At 46.3% G+C, this 18,123-nt stretch overlaps 1 protein-coding gene across 6 annotated transcripts in view; it reads left to right on the top strand.

The window, feature by feature from the left end:
* Tdh (L-threonine dehydrogenase) overlaps positions 1-18,123 on the top strand; it is a 57,870-nt gene that overhangs the window by 33,455 nt on the left and 6,292 nt on the right. For all 6 annotated transcript variants that reach the window (XM_077640797.1, XM_077640798.1, XM_077640799.1 and 3 more), the window contains 5 exons: positions 12,007-12,142; positions 13,970-14,012; positions 14,144-14,214; positions 16,771-17,093; positions 17,995-18,085. In XM_077640797.1, the coding sequence (XP_077496923.1) occupies positions 12,010-12,142; positions 13,970-14,012; positions 14,144-14,214; positions 16,771-17,093; positions 17,995-18,085 (661 nt within the window). In that variant the 5' untranslated portion in view covers positions 12,007-12,009. The remainder of the gene's footprint in view (positions 1-12,006; positions 12,143-13,969; positions 14,013-14,143; positions 14,215-16,770; positions 17,094-17,994; positions 18,086-18,123) is intronic.

Raw genomic sequence — 18,123 nt, 5'->3', positions numbered from 1 at the left:
ATAGAGCACTCCATGTATGTTGTGCGTTGGCCCATTTGTGGATAGCGTTTTCGGTGACCACCAGGCATAGAGTTTCTTACTACTAACTAGAGGAAAAGCTGGCGCCCGACTATGGGAGTTTGCATGGAGCTTCCTCGAGACCACCTGAGCCACCCTTGGCGCTCTAAGAATCACGGGGAGGAGAGCTACCTATTGCAGAACCACTACTTCTGGCAAAAAAAAAAAAATAATGAGAAAACAAACGTTGTTCGATAATCAAGGATGGCCTAACGTTCAATATCATGTCTATAAACTGCAACAAACGAGCAGGAAAGCAAGTAAATATAAAGTTTGGCCAAAATAAGCGACGGCTTGCTCTCCTATTGGCCAAGTATTGCAGACAACAAAAGCCAACATCTCGTACTTAACAGGCGCTTTCTAAAAAGACATCCGTTTTTGAAAAAAAAAAGTTTTGTCACTTCAACACCTTAAGTGGTTTTTTGTGGCATTTAGGAAACCAAAAACCTTTTATTGGGGTCGTGTGTTGTTGCGTTTTCGCTACTATGCCATTTGCGCACTACGTTTGCGCCAAAGTCGTCTGCGCCGTGGACCGAACAGGACGTTTAGTAACGCCACTCTGTTCCTGAAAAAAACCGACTGTCCCGCACCGAGTAGCTCATCGCCCCAGGATGCTTTGCGCGCCCATGGTGGCAAGGGTGCCTCGATGCCAGCGCCAGGCTGCGCTGGCATCGAGGCACCCTAATGGTGGCGCAGCCTGGCGCTGGCATCGAGGCACCCTATGGTGGCGCAGGTGCAGTGCCGCCAGCTTTCCCTCTAGTTAATAGTAAGAAACTCTATGCCAGCAGGTGAACGCGGGAAATCTCGGATGCAGCTAGAGAAAATAGAAGCCTCTTTAACGAATAAAACAGAATTTAGCCAGCGTGAAAAATCGCCTACAGAGTGTTAAATATGCAAAGAAATGGAGGGAGAAAGGGGGGTACTTGAATCATGGTGTGTACATTTTAAAGGAAGTAGAAAACCATTTGGTTACGCCGCAAACTACGACGGCAGCACCAGCGCCTACTGCTTTACAGGAAGTTTCGTGTGCACCTGTCGCGGTGAGAAAAATAAAAATAAACAAGCGCACGTTGAATGAGTGCAGTTGTTTCATATCTGAACGGGTTCCTTCCATCGAATAGTGCACCGATGCGAATGACGACGTCACTTCCTGCCCATGTAAAAACCCGAATGTACCCGAATCATTTCTTTAGGGTCATCGTACATCAGTAGTCAGAGGTCTAACTAGCGCGCATTGGCGTTTCGCCCGTTTACTTATTTTGTTTTAAATCGTGGGGGATGCGTTAAGACCAAGGCAATACATGGCCAAGGACTAAACGCAATGATTCACAGTTGGACGAAGGGATGGATTCTTTGAAACGGATTGATAGCGGATGCCACCAGCCGCAGTATTTTTCCCAGTTTTCTGTCCATTTATTTAAAACTAAAAAAACTATTCTCTACAAATTCCCTCCTCCTTTAAACACAGATTCCGCTGAACTGTAGGCCATGGCGACTTTAAATGCTTAACTTTCATCTTTAAGTCAGTGCCCTACAAACTCCACGTCTGCGACAGCCCCTTGAATCCTAGAGGTTCTTATCTTTCACAGTGATAAGTATGGCCAGGAATTACTTGTCTAGAACATTATGGAATGTCACGGTAGTGGCTGGTAAAAAACAGGTATCATGGAGGTTGCAGGGAGATGACCTTGCCCTCCAGTTGATTCAGCTGGACTGATGGTGATGACGAACTAAAGACTAACACAGCCGTCCTTACCCATATTTAAAAGAACGTTTCTTGTTTACTCAAAGAATGGAAGCCACTCACTCTTTGTGACATAAGTGTGGTTGTAGTGACGGCGGCGTTGATGTTGATGCTATCAACGAGATGACGCTGCAGTGAGATGATACCATCAGTCATCATGGCAATGAGCGTGCGAAACGTGTGACGGAGCACTCACGCATAGAGTTCATGCAGTTGTTCAGAAGGGTAACTGGCGCTGCGATCGTTCGTCCACAGATGGAATGCCAGGACGAGTGAACTCTGTATTTTGAGTTAACTAGTAACTGGCCGAGGCGCGGACTCAGCTGCATGCAGAAATACGGCTCTCTCTCAATGACGCAGACGTCCCAACAGAGGGCTTCAGAAATTCAATACCTTGACGAATATCTCGGAAGCTTTTCTTTTTCTTGCGTTTCAAGTGATATAATTTACGCTGTATTTGAGTTCACAGAACGGCGGTGAGACCGGCTGTGATGGGTGCAATTAAGACGACAACTCTGAAGAAAAAGAACTTCAAGAGGGTGGAAGCAAGTGAGATGGGAATACTGGGAGGGATGTGTGAAGTGATCAAGAAGGACGGAGGTGCGAAATCGGCACATAATAGGCTAGGGTTAAGATAGCGAGCGTAGAAAAGAAGCTACATCTATAGGAGTGAAGGCCTCGTTGTTTTAGTCACGCGATATGATGGAATGAATAATAGTTGGAAGAAGGGTGTTAGAGGTGGACTTCGAAGAGCAGAGGACACAGGTCCCACCAAGGACGATATACAGCTAACTGATGGAGATATACTTTCAGGAAAATTTGTCGCTGGATGAGTGGAGGACATTCATTGGAAACAGCGAATCCACGTAGACAAGTGGAATAAACTGAAGGAAGAACATGTTTACGATGTATAACATCCTGAATCGGGGCGCAGCTACGATTCACGTGGCGGATGAAGGGGTTTATAAAAAAAAAAAAACTCACGCAGGAAATGACGCCTGTTTTCCGGCTTGATAATTTCGAGAGGCTCTGTACACGCGCACGAAACAGTTTTTGCTCAGTGCTGCTGGCTTGCCTGTGGACAGGGTTATTTCACTGAGACAAACCTTAAGCGGACAGATCGAGAGGCCGTAAGAGCCCATTTCGCCGAAAGCAAAACCGACTTCGCGGCTCATAAATTTTCATCGTGCACACGTTTCGAAATCCCCCCACTGACAGCGCGATCCAGAGCGCGCATTATGCGGCTACAGCGAGCGCTTCCTGCGTCGATTACTCCGTCTGCCTGCACGATTCGTGACACACAGCTTCCCAGCGCACGTGCGGAGCCTGTCCGATGCTCGTGTCAGCATATATGGAGCAGCGATGTTCTCGCATGCGTTGCCCGTCCGCTCCGCTTCCGGCGGTTCTATCATTCACCCCGTATTCCTCCTCTTTCCCTTTTGTTTATTTTTTTTCTCCAATGAAAGTAAGCCTCGCCGTCTATCATGCGACGCCACTTGGCTTTTTTTTTTTGTTGTTGTATGCCGCACTGCTCCGCTTGGCTCCGGTTTTCGCCGACTTCCGCCGGCAACTGGTCGCCTGATTTTTGGTACTTTCAAGCAATGCGCGTGTTTGAAAGGGTATCAGTTGATGAATGCACCGACTGCTTGATCTCCACGAGATAAATGGGCAGGGGGGAAGGAAGGAAAGCAAAAGAAAGAAAGGAGGAAATAAGGACGCAGTGTACAGTCACAGAAAGATAGAATGAAAGAGAGAAAGGAGAAGATAAAAGACAACAGTCACAGGAAGAGAAAACGAAAGAAAAAGGAGGAAATAAGAAAACAAAGGGACAGAACAGTCACGGAAAAAAGAAAGAAGGAAGGAAACAAAGAAAGAAAAAAGAAGGAAGGAAAGAAATATAAAAAGGAAGGAAAGAAAGCAATAAGGAAGGAAAGAAAAAAGAAATAAGGAACGAAAGAAAGAAAGAAAGGAAAAAGACAAGAAAGAAAGAAGGAAGGAAAGAAAAAAGAATGAAATAAGGAAGGAAAGAAATAAAGACAGGAAGAACAAGAAAGAAATAAGGAAGGAAAGAAATAAAGACAGGAAGAACAAGAAAGAAATAAGGAAGGAAAGAAATAGACACAGGAAGAACAAGAAAGAAAGAAGGAAGGAAAGAAAAAGGAAGAAAGAAGGAAGGAAAGAAACGTCTTAACATACACCGGCGAAACACTGGGTGTTAACGTGCGGTTAGTGATACGAGTAAAGGAATAAGCTATCAAGCTACACAGCGCGGTTATATGTGCGCAGCGTGCGCTTTCTTCATTGCTATCCGCATGATTTTGTTCGTGTGTTGTCATTCACGCGACCTCTGCAGTGCGGGCGCTAAAGTGTTGAGGCGCAGACCAATCTTCTGCACATTAAAAGCGTGAGGTCATCTCCGGCCGCTCCAAGAGCGCTCCCCACTCGTTGGTCGTTCGCCCAGTCACCGCGAGGGTTGTTGGAATGCCCGCACCAGAAAGCTGTCGACCACCTCTGCAGTGTTTTCGGAACGGACAGACGGGCTGTTTGGAATTACCACACTTGACACCGAACGGAAAACAAGTTTTAAAAAGTTTGGCAGTGGATTAACTTGGCTCATTCTGGAATTCAGCGAAAAGCAAGGACGCTTCCTAGGTCTCCGAGGCTCGTCCATGGCTGCTCCGCTACAAGCTCGTGACAGCCGTTCCATATATATCCACACGACCATGTGGCTATGACGTGGTATCACATGGTCTTACGACACCCCCATCGGATGTCATCACGTGGATTCACGTGACCCCGTCGGATGTTCTTAAGTTCAAATGCCAACCCAAAGGTCACCCAATGTCAAAGGTCTGAGGTCAACTAAAGGTCAGGGGTCAAGGGTTCGACACCATAACTATACCACATATGGCCATACGCGGCTACCGTGCTTGCGCTGAAGGTCGTTCAAGGTCATTCTCCGGCCTACGCGACGACTGCTTCACCTAGCGTAGTGAAAGCTTTTCGCTTCAAAACTATATGGCGTTCGCTTGGGCGGCACGATGGAAATGCGGCAGCGGTCGCCGACACGAATTACGTTCACTGACCACAAACCGATTTTTTTTAATTTATTTTATTGTTCGTTCCTGATGTCTTCATTCTGGTCGTCTCCTTTTAACGCCGCGACATCGGACATCCTCAAGGTTACATTCACAGATCCCTGGGAGTCTTCGAGTACCCCTCCTGGCGCAGTGGTGCAGTGGTCAAGCAATGCGCCCCCTCCCCCCTCTCCTCTTCTATGGCAGGTGCTGCCACCGGTGGGCTTGGGTTGCCAACCAGGTTGCTTTTCCCGGGCAGCCTCTCGCGTCTAATCACTAATTTAACTGGCACCTGCCAGGGTGGTTAGTTAGCTCACAATCCGCTGGGTGGGGTTTCACCTGCAGGGCTTCACTCCTAAGGCCTCGATCCTTTCCCACATCACGGCAGTTTTTCCGCGACGTGTCCCTTCTAATGCTCACCCACTAAAAAGAGTGCTCAGAAAGCGCTCAAAATAGTGAAGTGTGATCGAAGCACGCAATAATTCGCTCGCAAACCTTGCCTTTTATAATGCCGGTTTGTTCTGTTGATCACTACCGAGAAACAATAAAGTAAATTGCTGAGCTGGTTGGTTCATAATGAGCAATGGTGGAACCAGCGAAACGGACGCAGGACAAGAGGAAGTAGGCACACGCAGAACAACGCAGAACTTACAACTGAATTATTGCCAGGAATTCAGCCACATTTATACATGCTTCGTGCGCAAGCGCACATTTTGGACAAGGTGAGGGAAACTTTACTATGATAAGAACTGAAACTCCTTTTTAGTGATTATGATTGAAGGGTCGCTTACGCGTATCTGCTCATTTTTCCTGATTAAAAACGCTTCCAGCAGCTCGCGCTCACGTCTTCATTCCCCCCCCCCCCCCCCCCCCCCGACCGATAATACTGACCAGATGAAACCGAGGGGAACACTGGCAGTCCTTGACATGCAGCATTGCAATTTAGCATTGCATGTCGACACTTCGCAGTGGGACCGATGCTCGCCCGATTTCGTGAGTTTGTGGAATGCGACTTTGGAGAAAATAATTTATTTACGTCCAGGGCGGATCGTGACATTTAATGGTGCACTGTGTAATCCGCACTCTCGGAAGCAAACGGCGAAGGCTGCGAGGAAAGACAGCGATGAAATTGAGATCTCTAATGCGAAAGCACTACTGGCCTCATAACCTGCAAGATGCCGGTGTGTGGTGAAGCCTCTGAAGTTATAGCCACGTTATGCGGGAAATGGCAGGAAATAAACGAGACTTTGAATGTTTGCCGATGGCTATGCTTAGTTTGGAGTGGGGTCCATGGGGTATTTGGAGAAGTAAAATAAACACAGCCGCGTCTGGGACTCGAACCCGCGGCGGCGCGAACTGATCAGGTTCGCTGGTCACTGCACGAGGGCACTATATATGCTATTGCCGCATTTTTTTTTCTTTGTCATGGAAATCCATCCCGCTGAGCTACCAAATTCTTTACGTACATGCATACTTTTCCGCGATACAGACACACATTCTCAGGTCTTCGTACACTGCACTCCAGCAGCATATCAAAATTGCCGGTGACAAGACATACACATGCATAAAAAATCGGCAACCATTCAGGCGGCCGGTCCTACGCAGCACAAACCCCCTGCACCAAGGCGCACTGTTCACTGAACAGAGACTTAGATGAATGAGGCGGCTCTGCGTGTTGATCCATCATGCGGCTCTTCCAAAGGCTCTTTTAGAAGAGTCCAATCAGCATTATCAGATCGCACGGAATCCCGGAGTCTTTCAGGACAGGCAGAAACCTTATACTGTAAGGCGAGATCTCAGTGTCATTTTTGATTGCTCGCTGTAGCCTGTCCCAATGTTGTTGTTTTTTCTGGGACATGTTATTTTTGTTGTTGTGACCCTCATACAATGGCACATGCCCACATAGGGGGATTGGCCAAGAATTGGAGGGCACAGAGAGTTTTTCGGATAAATATTTCCTGAACGAAAATAAAATGAATGCTGAGGAAGGAAGGAGTAAACAAAAAGGAACAGCGAAATGAAACGTGAAATGCATAACGTACGCAGGAGATCGACGCTGAGGTTTATAGCCGAGTGGTTAAATGACAATGATACTTGTAAGCACATGTTATTGCCGCAGCTGATCACGCCTCGTGTTAAACTTCAACACACTCTCGTGCTGTGCATTCCGCGTCGTCGTCCGCATCAACTTACATATTTGCGCAAAAGTCGCCAAAAAGGAAAATAAACGCCCTTTCAGTCGCGCTTTCAGGCACGCGGCATTGCTGTCTACCTGCAAAAACCTGCTTCCGCACAGTATTTCGTGGTTATCAATGCTAAACCGCCAGCAGTTTTAACGCGACAGCGTTAAGGAGCTCGTGCCGCAGAAAAGCCGTGTCGTCGGCGTCTATGGCCTTGAGTGAAAAATGGCGCATCTCGGTGGACTCCTAAACCGCGCTGTAAGGGAAGGGATTTTAACGCGACAGCGTTAAGGATTCATTGATCGATCAATTGATTGATTGATCGATTTTTCCTTCCCTTACGGCCCGGTTCAGGTGTCCGCCAAGATATGTGAGACAGGCGTCCTTTCCTTAAATTGTCCAACGGGCCACGCGTCGCGCCGAACGGGCGTTGGCGTTCCGTGAACTCCTTGGCAGCGCTGAAACACGCTGTCGCGTCTCTTAAAGGCGAACCTTAAGCGCCCTCCAATTTTTTTTTCTTCGATAATATTGAGCTCCCTAAACTTTTAACTGCGGGTATGCGTAAGTACGTAGTCAGTAAGACGTGAAGAAGACACGTTTTGTCTAGGGTCCTTCGTTCCCGAGTTTTAAACAACCTTGCACCCGACCAAATTTCTTAAAAATCGCGTTAAACCCGATTTCTACCCGAAAATGCGCCATTTCGATAACTTCCATTGAACTAAACTGAAGACCGCAGGAAAACAACCGGACCTCATGTGCTTATGCCAGAAGGGTGTTTTCAATTAACTAGAGATTTTAGACCTCTTCCAGTGCTTGTTATTGATGATGCGCTCTAATTATAGACACGTTCTAAAAGTACGTTTTAGAAGCGAGATGACAAAGCAAGGGTACTCAGCAGGCGTCTAATTGGCAGCATTGTGTCGAGCGTACGTTCTCTCGCTAACGACGTTTTGCTCCAAGGGTTGTTGTGTGTTTGAGGTTGAGTGAACGTTGCTGCAATGTACGAAGACGTAAAGGGCTTGCACGGATGAGGAAAGTGTTGCGCAGGAAATAGCAACGCACGCGAATAAATAATTTCGACCACCTGGGGATCTTTAACCTGCACTGACATCGCACAGCACACGAGCGCCTTAGCGTTTTGCCTCCATAAAAATGCAGCCGCCGCGGTCGGGTTCGAACCCGGGAACTGATGGAGGAAAAACGCTAAGGTGCCCGTGTGCTGTGCTGTCAGTGCACGTTAAAGATCCCCAGGCGGTCGAAATTATTCCGGAGCCCTCCACTACGGCACCTCTTCCTTCCTTTCTTTAACTCCCTCCTTTATCCCTTCCCTTACGGCGCGGTTGAGGTGTCCAACGATATATAAGAGAGATACTGCGCCATTTCCTTTCCCCAAAAAACCAATTATATTTACACGACGAAATAACTAATAAAAAATACACCTGTTTTCGTAAATTTTTAGTGCAACTAGCCATTTTCACGTCGTTTACGAAAATAACGAGAAAAAAATCCAGGACTTTACATCGTGTATGCATTAGCTCGTCTTTTGATACAAAAAAAAATGACTAGAAGAACTTCTAATAATACAATATTTTGTTGAATAAGCCAATTTGCACCCAAATTTGAGATTAATAACTATCGCCGAATTTTTAATCGCCGATTTTCAAAAAAAAAATGAAACTCTAAAACAAAGGGCCGTATAGTTATGCCACGCCGTAAGGAAAGGGAGGAAGGTGGGAGTGAAAGAAGGGAGAGAGAAAGAGGCGTCGTAGTGGAGAGCTCCGGAACAACTTCGACCACCTAGGGTTGTAGCGCATTGTCTGTCGCTTCTTGTTCCGTATTTTTTGCGCTGTTTGCCTTATGATAATATATAGTACTGCGTTGGTAAATTGCTGCTAGTAAATTCTAATTGCCTGCAATCGGAACTCCAATATATTCTTACTCTCCTGAGGATTTCTTTATTGCTGTGTACTTGTTGCAGTCCTTTCAGCTCTATGAGTGTAGCCCCTCGCTACTTCAATATCGTCATTACCTGTCGTAAACTTTTGTTCATAGACTTGTGGATGTTAATTTCTTCATTATAATTCTAAAACCGACCGTTTTACTTTTTCTGATTAAGTCGTCAGTTACGGGTCCTGTAGTATATACCCTGAGTTCCTTAACTGGAGAATATTGTCAGCTAATCGTGTGTAACTCGGGTGTTCTCCGGGAACTCTTATACGTTCCTACTTACAGTTCAACACCCTGAACTTCCCTTGTGGACATGCAGTCAGAAACAGCGGAGCCAGTGTTCCTAACTGCTTATGTGTCCGATTATGAAAAGTATCCAGAACAAATGTCTTTAGGCGCATTTAGTAGTGGGCTATCCATAAGTCAACGTCAACGTCCAATAATAACGTCCAATAGACTGCTGGCAGCCTAGCTCCCTATATCGACTCCTTGCCCTTAACTAGTTTGGTTACTAATATGATAATCAGGTTTTCCATCAAGTACAGCTTTTGAGGAAAACTGACGCACACAGAACCCGTTAAATTGGATGCCATGGCATAGGATGAGTCGTATTAACAAAACGTATTTTACCCGCCGCGGTGGCCGTGTTTCTGTGGAAGCGAAACGCAAAGGTGCCCGTGTGCTGTGCGATGTCAGTGCACGTTAAAGATCGCCATGTGGTCGAAATTATTTCGGAGACCTCCACTACGGCACCCGTTTCTTCACTATTTCTCCGTTCAGTCCCGCCTTCATCATTTCCCGGACCCCACGTCTGACGTGTCCACCGAGATGCGACACTACTGCGCCTTTAATTTCCTCGAAACCAATTTTCATTTCACCCGCCGCGGTGACTCAGTGGTTAGGGCGCTCGGCTACTGATCCGGAGTTCCCGGGTTCAAACCCTACCGCGACGGCTGCATTTTTATGGAGGCAAAACGCTAAGGCGCCCATGTGCTGTGCGATGTCAGTGCACCTTAAACATCCCCAGGCGATCGAAATTATTCCGGAGCCCTCCACTACGGCTTCTCTTTCTTCCTTCCCTCCTTTATCCCTTCCCTTACGACGCGGTTCAGGTGTCCAACGATATATGAGACAGATACTGCGCCATTTCCATTTCCCAAAAAATTATTTCACTCGGCTCGCCTGACAAGCGTGCTTCACTGCTCAAGAGCACTGTCAAGTGAGGAAACTACGTGTCAAAAAAAAAAAAAAAGAAAACTACGCGTGAGGCAGAACAAAATGGAAACAAATATACAGTTATGATTTATAAAGAAGCCAGCCATTTGTCTCATCTCTAAACTCACTCACACAACAGCAAATTTATAGCTACTCGATGTCACGAGTCTGCGAGGGGGGAGAAAGGCAGCAACTGATTCCCCTCCTGTCCAGGTTTGTCTTTTTTTCATTGCACGGAGAAGAAAAAAGCATATAACAGAGAAATAAATCTCCTCTTTCTCAGTCGTGACATACGCGACAGCTAAAATTAAACTGCCTTGTTACGCACAGCCCGCTAAACAACGTGCACTGCGCTGTGAGGCGCGCCGTCTGGCAATCACATCCGCACAGTGGAAACCGGTAGGCAACCGCAGTTAACTGTTATACGTTGCAGCTGTTCTGTACATCATTTTTGTTTTTCCTTCACAAACGCCTATGTGGGGTTGGTTGTGAAACTTTATTTCCAGCGGATATAGAGGAGCGACACGAAGTCGCCCCCCGCTTAAACGGCGGCCGCTATCCCTTGGGCAGCAGCGGCGTCTTCAGCCAGCTGGAGGAGCTTGATCTGTATCCCCGGGTCGGGGCTGAGCAATAGAGCCTCCCAATGAGCAGAGTCGGTAATGAAGTGACTCGCGGGTAGGGACTGCGGGCAGTTCCAGATCATATGATTTAGATCGGCTTTCGCATCACAATTTTTGCATTTGTTTGAGTAGAGTCCTTCCGAATAGAAGCTACACAATTGGGGATTTGGATAGGTGTTAGTTTGAAGCTTACGCCAGGCTTTGGCCTGTTGCTTGGAGAGCGTTTTATCTGCTGGGGGAATCTGAGTCTTGCAAGCCTGTAGTGCTGCAGGATTTCTCTTTAAGAAAACAACCTGTCCTTGCCAGAGTATAGTGCGGGTGGGCTGCACGACCCAGCTCGGCGGGACAGTTCGAGCTGTGAAATTTTTGGCAGATTTAAACATCTCCTCTTTGTCTCACAAGTGTAGGTCGGCGCTCAAGGTAGACACTGCGAGGGTCACTCCGACGCTCGAGGTCGTGTGCGAGAGTAATAGCGCTACAAGTTTTTTTTTTTTAATCAGGCAGACGTGCGTCTTATTTACTCATATTAACTAATATGACCGTTTTTTTTTTACATTTGTCGACGTTGTGGCGCGTAAAAACATGTTGTGCCAAGATACATGGCCCAGGCACGATATCACGCCTCAGGTTGCCTGTACAGTCGCGATCAACATGAAGGGAAACACTCAAGTTCGAATGATTTTTTCCTTAAACAGTTGATTTTTCGGCCATTTGGTGATTCGTATAATTAGAGGATAAATAGGCAAGCGGAAGCAATCAGTTTCCATCTCTTAAGTTCCTCGCGTGTTTCTGCATACGCGCCAAAGATGTTTTTTTTTTCTTCAGCGCAGAACGTGGGCACGTGATGCACTGGCGCAGGAGCTTTAATGAACCTCACTTGAGAGTTCGTGCTTGTCCTTGCTACCTGCGCGCATTTGTCATCTAATTATTAATCCAGATTGATTTCTGGTTCTGCATGCATCTTGAAAATGCAGTAAATCTATCATGCGTAAAAAAACGAATAGAGAACGAAGCATACTTCCACCTTAATCCCCCTCCTCTTTAATAGGCGCTTAATTACTATGATTACTTTTTTATCCAGCGCCACTGTCCAGGTCCTGCGATATGAACTGTAGTACTTATTTTCTTTCGCTAATTTCCTTTTCTTTTTTTTCGTCACACTGCAGGTCATGCTGACCGGAATGCAGAGCACACTTCGTCGAGTGCTGAGGCCGTCAATGACCGCGGCGGGGCGCTGCACGTCAGCGCGCTCCGCGTCGCAGGGGGCCTCTGACAGCGACCCACCCAGGGTGCTCATCACAGGTAAAGAGCAGCTCGGCAGAAAAGGAACGGAGATATTGATTAAAAAAAAAACTTGGAACGGGCGTATAATTTCCGAGGCTCTCCCTTCTTAATGCCAGCGCCTTTTTTGTGCTGGAATTCAGCTACGTTGGCGGGTGCGGCGCTGCATGCATGTACACTGACCGTTTATGCACATGGTCAATGGTCAGTCATGCATCCATGTGTTAAGTCTTGCTTTCGCAACTTTTATTAATTTTTTAAGAGACGCTAGGAGAAGAACGTGCTGAAATAAAATCAATCGCGGCACGACAGAATCTTCGAAGAATAATAGATGATTAAAGGAAACCCAGAATATTGGACGAAATGCTTAAAGACCGTTTTAACGTGTACATGAAATTAAGCAGAGTCCAAGGGCTTCGAGAAGTATTCGAAACTGGACAGCGCATAGCTTCCCGGCAGCCCAAATTAAGAGAAAATTTGACAAGGAGTTTTTCGACAAATACAGCATTTCTTATCTCGAAGCATGTAGGTTGCTAGAAGAACTTTTACGAACTAGTAATCGAAGTAATTAATGGTTCAATGTGACAAAACAATGAACTTATGCAGTGAACTCTAAAACTCAAAACAAACGAGCCTGAAGTTATAGGACAGCGTCCGCATCTAGCCATGCCCAGCTACAGAACAACATAGTTTTCCCAGCACCTCTACCTTATTTTTTTAACTGAAGCTTAGACCCGCCACACTTCATTCCGGCTTGACATCCGAGCTGCTAGAGATGTGCTAGTTAGGAGGCATAGATGCTTCTTCAGCAGACAAGGCCTTTTAGACATCAATAAAGTGATGACACGTCCATGAGAGAACTGCACAGGACAAACGCTTGCTCAACCGTACCACATTATTCATGCACTGAAAAAGGCATCATCATCATCATCAGCCTTACTACACCCACTGCAGGGCAAAAAGGCCTTGCCCACTAAATCACAAACTGGTAAAGCCCTGCTCTGAGTAATGGCATCATAGCCGAAATCAAGAGGAAGAAATGGGCTTGGGCAGAGCATGTACTGCGGAGGCAAGATAACCGCTGGTCCTTAAGGGTAACGGAGTGGATTCCAAGAGAAGGCAAGCGTGAGTGTGAGCAATCGCCTTCTCAATCCACGCATAACGTTTCTGTGCCGCTGTTTGCTTTCTGTACTGTAGAGTCGCACGCTTGCTGAAGTCGACGTTCGATCAGCTTCAAAATATATCTCCACTCTTGAAGGCCTTGCTTGTACGTGCTGTACAGGTTTGCTTTTTAACGCGATAGCATTAAAGCTCCTGTCCTGCCGAAAATCTGGTGTCGCCGGCGTTGTGAGTGATAAATTCCGGAGAAGCAACTGAGGTGGTCCACCTAAGTCACGTGACCTTGTGGCGTCATCACAATGTACCCACCGTATTGTGATCAAACTGACTACCGTAGCAGGTGGCGGTTAAATTAATGATCGGTTGCTCGGGAAGAGCAACTTGGGTCGCACGAGCCCCAGCAGTGGCAGCAAGTGCCAACTCACGGCAGTGGCGCATCGCTTAACCGCTGCGCCAGGTGCGGTATGAGGACTCCCAGCGATCCATAAATGTAGAGAATGACCAATTCCGCATGCACGGGCATGAAGCCATTAACGCTATCAAATCTTACGTTTAAGGCGGAGCTCCCCTCCAATTTCTGAGAGGTGGCAAGTAACCAAACTATATCTTCTGAACCGAAGAGGCAGTGGATACACGTATACGGAGTTTGTTGTGATTGTTTCAGTGTGCTGCTTTGCTCTGTTTTTCAATTTCTTCAGATTCTAATGTCGCTCTTTCTTCTGGGTGCAGGCAGCTTAGGACAGCTGGGAACTGGATTGGCTCGATTACTAAGGTGAGAAAATTGTAGTCTTAAACTGCGTCCCACATACCGTAGTGCTTATCTTTATCTGTGAACACTCATGCTTGCATACGTGGTGCCTTGGCAGCGATACTCTGTGTCACACACCGTACTTCTCTCTTCAGAAAGAAGTATGGGAAAGAAAACGTCATCATGTCTGACATTGTACGACCCCCCAAGAGCATCCTCAACGAAGGTGGGTCAAGTCATGCCTAAGTATGCACGTGTCTGTTGGGAAATGGCTATCCATAAAATTTACAGCTGTGCACAAGAGACTGGGACAGAGTAGACGTCAGCGCCTGTCCTTGTCTGTCTACTCTGTCTTCGTGTCTTTTGCGCTGCTGTGCCTGTAATTATCTACTTTTATTTTGCTTTTATTTGACATTGCTCTTCACCGAATATTTTGCTGAAAAGAAATAAAGTTTGTTTCCCTGCTAACTTTAGATGTTGGTCGAAATATAATTTTTTCATTAGTTCATGTGATTCCACAAAAAAAAAATTGAACCATGTTAAAATGAAACCTATGAAGGTGAACAGATTTGCGCCGGCCAAGCAAAACCTATAAATGCTTTTTGGTGCGGCGATCAGGTTCTTTGCAAATAAGTGGCGATGAAGAATATAAAAATGTGAATTGTGGGATTTGATGGCCTGAAGCAACCCATGTGCATTGAAGGACACCGTAGTGTAGGGTGCCAGACTAATTTAGGCCAAAGCGCTTGTACCACCTGGGCTTCTTTAAAGCAGGGGTTCCACGCTTTCGCGGCCACTGGCCATTTTTCACAATGTTTGCACTATCGCTGTAGCCTTCCGCCTATGATAGAAAAACAAGCTTTACCTCATTAAAAAAGACAGATGTATTTATGCTTCAGTGGTATGCGTTGTTAATAGCAGTAATTGTTGATACAAGTGCAGCGAGTGAAAAACGTGCATAAAACAGTTATTTTGTTCTACTTGCCTGCTTGCATCGTCTTTTTAAAAATACCACGGACAAAAAACATAAGGGTGGCTTCTGCAGCGTTTAACAGAAACATTAATCTTGGTACTGACTGAGCGGTTTTTGGGTCCATAGAACCGGCGCTCCGAAAAAGACCAAAAGTGACAGAAATCACGCATATTACGTGCTCAATTCTTCCCATCTAATTCACGAAACAGATGCATATCTGGCATATTTGTGGACCATTACTGAGTGTGCAAAATTGATTTGAGCTGCACTGAGCAGTTCTCTGGTTTTCATTCATTAAAGTTGACCGTAATTGCCAAAACTTTTTGGCGAGTAATTGCAGTCTTCCTGAAAACTTAAAGGGAAAGCAAAGACAAATTAATGTTGACCTGCACCGATAAACTTGAAACGGGAAGGTATAAAACGTGATTAAGCTGTCCTAGAGGACGACTTACTCCCTTTTCACTCCTTTCTGTTTTAGAGTGAGCAATTAAAGGGAGTGCTCTAGAGGACATTACTCTTTTATTCATATGGGCGCATACGTGTTACGAGTTTATGTTACCGCATTTTAACGATCAAATTCTACTCTCACAGAAAACGGAGCTCTTATAACCCAGAAGAGGCCAAAAAATAAAGTGCAGCAGTCGCCATCACTGGTTGATTTCGCAAGTGAAATGCAGACATTGACACAGAGTTTTGCGCGCAGATCCCAGAGCCTAGACCACACTGCCATTCATTTCAAAATGGTGATTACGGAGTCCTTTTTGGTGTAGGAGCCAAACATTTGAATTTAGAAAATTTTAACACAAATTTCTCAGCAACAAATCGGTATTTTGCTGCCTGACAAACATTAACACATCCGGAGAGTCATACAGAATCGGTTTTTACTAAGAATTGAAATTCGATATTCTCTGCACCCCTCTAGACTGTGGAGTAGGCACTTCAGTGCATGTGGGCCAGGACTAAAGTGGTTGCCTCCATACCTGGGCAGTACGTTTGGTACTTACTTTTCGCCGTGTGTGGGTAATGAGTAATGAATCCGTTGGCTGGAGTTTACAGATATAGTACGCTGTTCCTCTAAAGTGTGCAGTAGGGCAGTTCAGTGAGGGTGGGCTAGGGCTAAAGCGGTCGCTTCCATATCACGACAGTACCCATAAACAGTTTATTGTTTATGGGCGTTTAACATCTCAAAGCAACTCAGGCTATGATGAACGCCGTAGTGAAGGGCTGCAGAGATTTTGACCACCTGGGGTTCTTTAACGTGCACTGATATCGCCGATTGTACAGTCGCGCTTAATATGACTTGTAACACACGAGACATGGTCGGAGCTTCTGTCACGAAGCAGATGCACCAAGGTGAAAAGTTGTGCCGATCCAAGGGGCAATGCTTTCTGTAATATGCATTACAAAAGGAATGTTGAGGACAGTTCTACCCATTTGTTGTTCCTAGTAAAATTCGACTGCTTAGGTCTGTTGACGCTGGCCTGCGGAATCACTGGTGGAAGTAGATAGTGGTGTGGTATAGCCTCAGAGATCCATGCTGAAAAATGCAATGGCATCATCGCAGCGTGCTTGTAAAAACGTTTGGTGACGACGATACCTGTGTTTCATTTTTTTTGCCTTTTCTACACGTTCTGTAAAAGTTTTTAGTGAAAGCAGGCTGTTTGTCATTAAACACTGTATTTCATCGGTATAGACCACTTGCCACCACTGACGCGTCGCTGGGACTACTGACCGCGAATGTATATATGCGTGTCCACTTTTAAGTATGACGAATGTAGGCATACCTAAATCAAGCCAAACCTTGCGCAGGCCCCTACATCTACGCGGACATCCTGGACTTCAAGAACCTGCAGGAGATCGTGGTGAACGAGCGCGTCGACTGGCTCGTCCACTTCAGCGCCCTGCTGTCGGCCATTGGTGAGCGCAACGTTCCGCTGGCCATGCGCGTCAACGTCGAGGGCGTGCACAACGTGATGGAGCTGAGCAAGCAGTACCGGCTGCGCCTCTTCGTGCCCAGCACCATTGGCGCCTTTGGACCGGACTCCCCCCGGAGCCCAACGCCCGACCTATGCGTCCAGAGGCCCCGCACCATCTACGGAGTGTCCAAGGTCCACGCCGAACTCCTGGGCGAGGTATGTGAGCACTCTCTTCTTTTGAAGCTGTCAACGGCTTGTCGGGCAGAGGGCGCGTCATTCGCGCGAAATAACGCCAGCACCGTGTGTCCTATCGCCACCCACATAGAGGAAGGAAAATTTAGTTTTCCTTCCTCCATGGCCACCCATTACCCCGCAAGAGCGCCCACTACTAATTCTATTTCAATCACGTGACCGCAGATGGCACACACTGCTCTTTACAGTCAGATGATTTTGATATCGAGGCCAATAACGCCGTCCCCCCTTTTAAGACAGTTTTTTCTTTCGTCAAATGTGCAAGTCCTTATGCATCTGACAGGACCATGTGCAGGTACTGTAAATGATGAAAAAAAAATTTCAAGTTTCGTTAACTTTCTTTTTCTTTGCACCTCTGCCAGTGGTCATGCTCCAGTTAAATAATAATGGAGCTGGCGATGTTGCTGGGTGGCTCTCAGGCCTGGCAAGTGGACACTGTCAATGGTGGCGGGCAAAAGAAACGAAAGGAAATGGAAAGCATACTAAATACAGCTCCATAATTACATAATGTGATTTAATGGCATTCTTCCACAGCTTTAAGCGGGACATTTCAGTTCAGCTGAAAATCCCATATTTGCTGTGCAGAATCGTTTATTTGCTCACAGAGCATTGTAAAAGCGCATACAAACCAAAATGGAAGCGCTATCATTCCCTCGTTATGTGCGTCCGCAGATATATAATGTCCTAAATAAAAATGACCAAAATGAAAGTAATTATACGACAGTTTGTTCACCCTTATTCACTACAGATTTAAGAGTGAAGTTGATTCATACCTTCTTTTAATTAAAGTGTGGTGGATAATTTTGCTATTGTTTGATAGCGAAACATCAATATACCCTGAAAAAATCAATGACTTTGTGTGCAGTACTACCACCACAAATTCGGCCTGGATTTCCGGTGTCTTCGGTTTCCGGGCGTCATCTCGTACGACAGCGAACCCGGTGGCGGAACCACAGGTAAAGTTGCGCAGACATAGTATGACAACGGCGCGGTA

This window comes from Amblyomma americanum, chromosome 10 (genome assembly GCF_052857255.1).
Source record: "Amblyomma americanum isolate KBUSLIRL-KWMA chromosome 10, ASM5285725v1, whole genome shotgun sequence".
NCBI lineage: Eukaryota > Metazoa > Arthropoda > Arachnida > Ixodida > Ixodidae > Amblyomma > Amblyomma americanum.
This window is presented reverse-complemented; position numbering and strand designations above follow the sequence as displayed.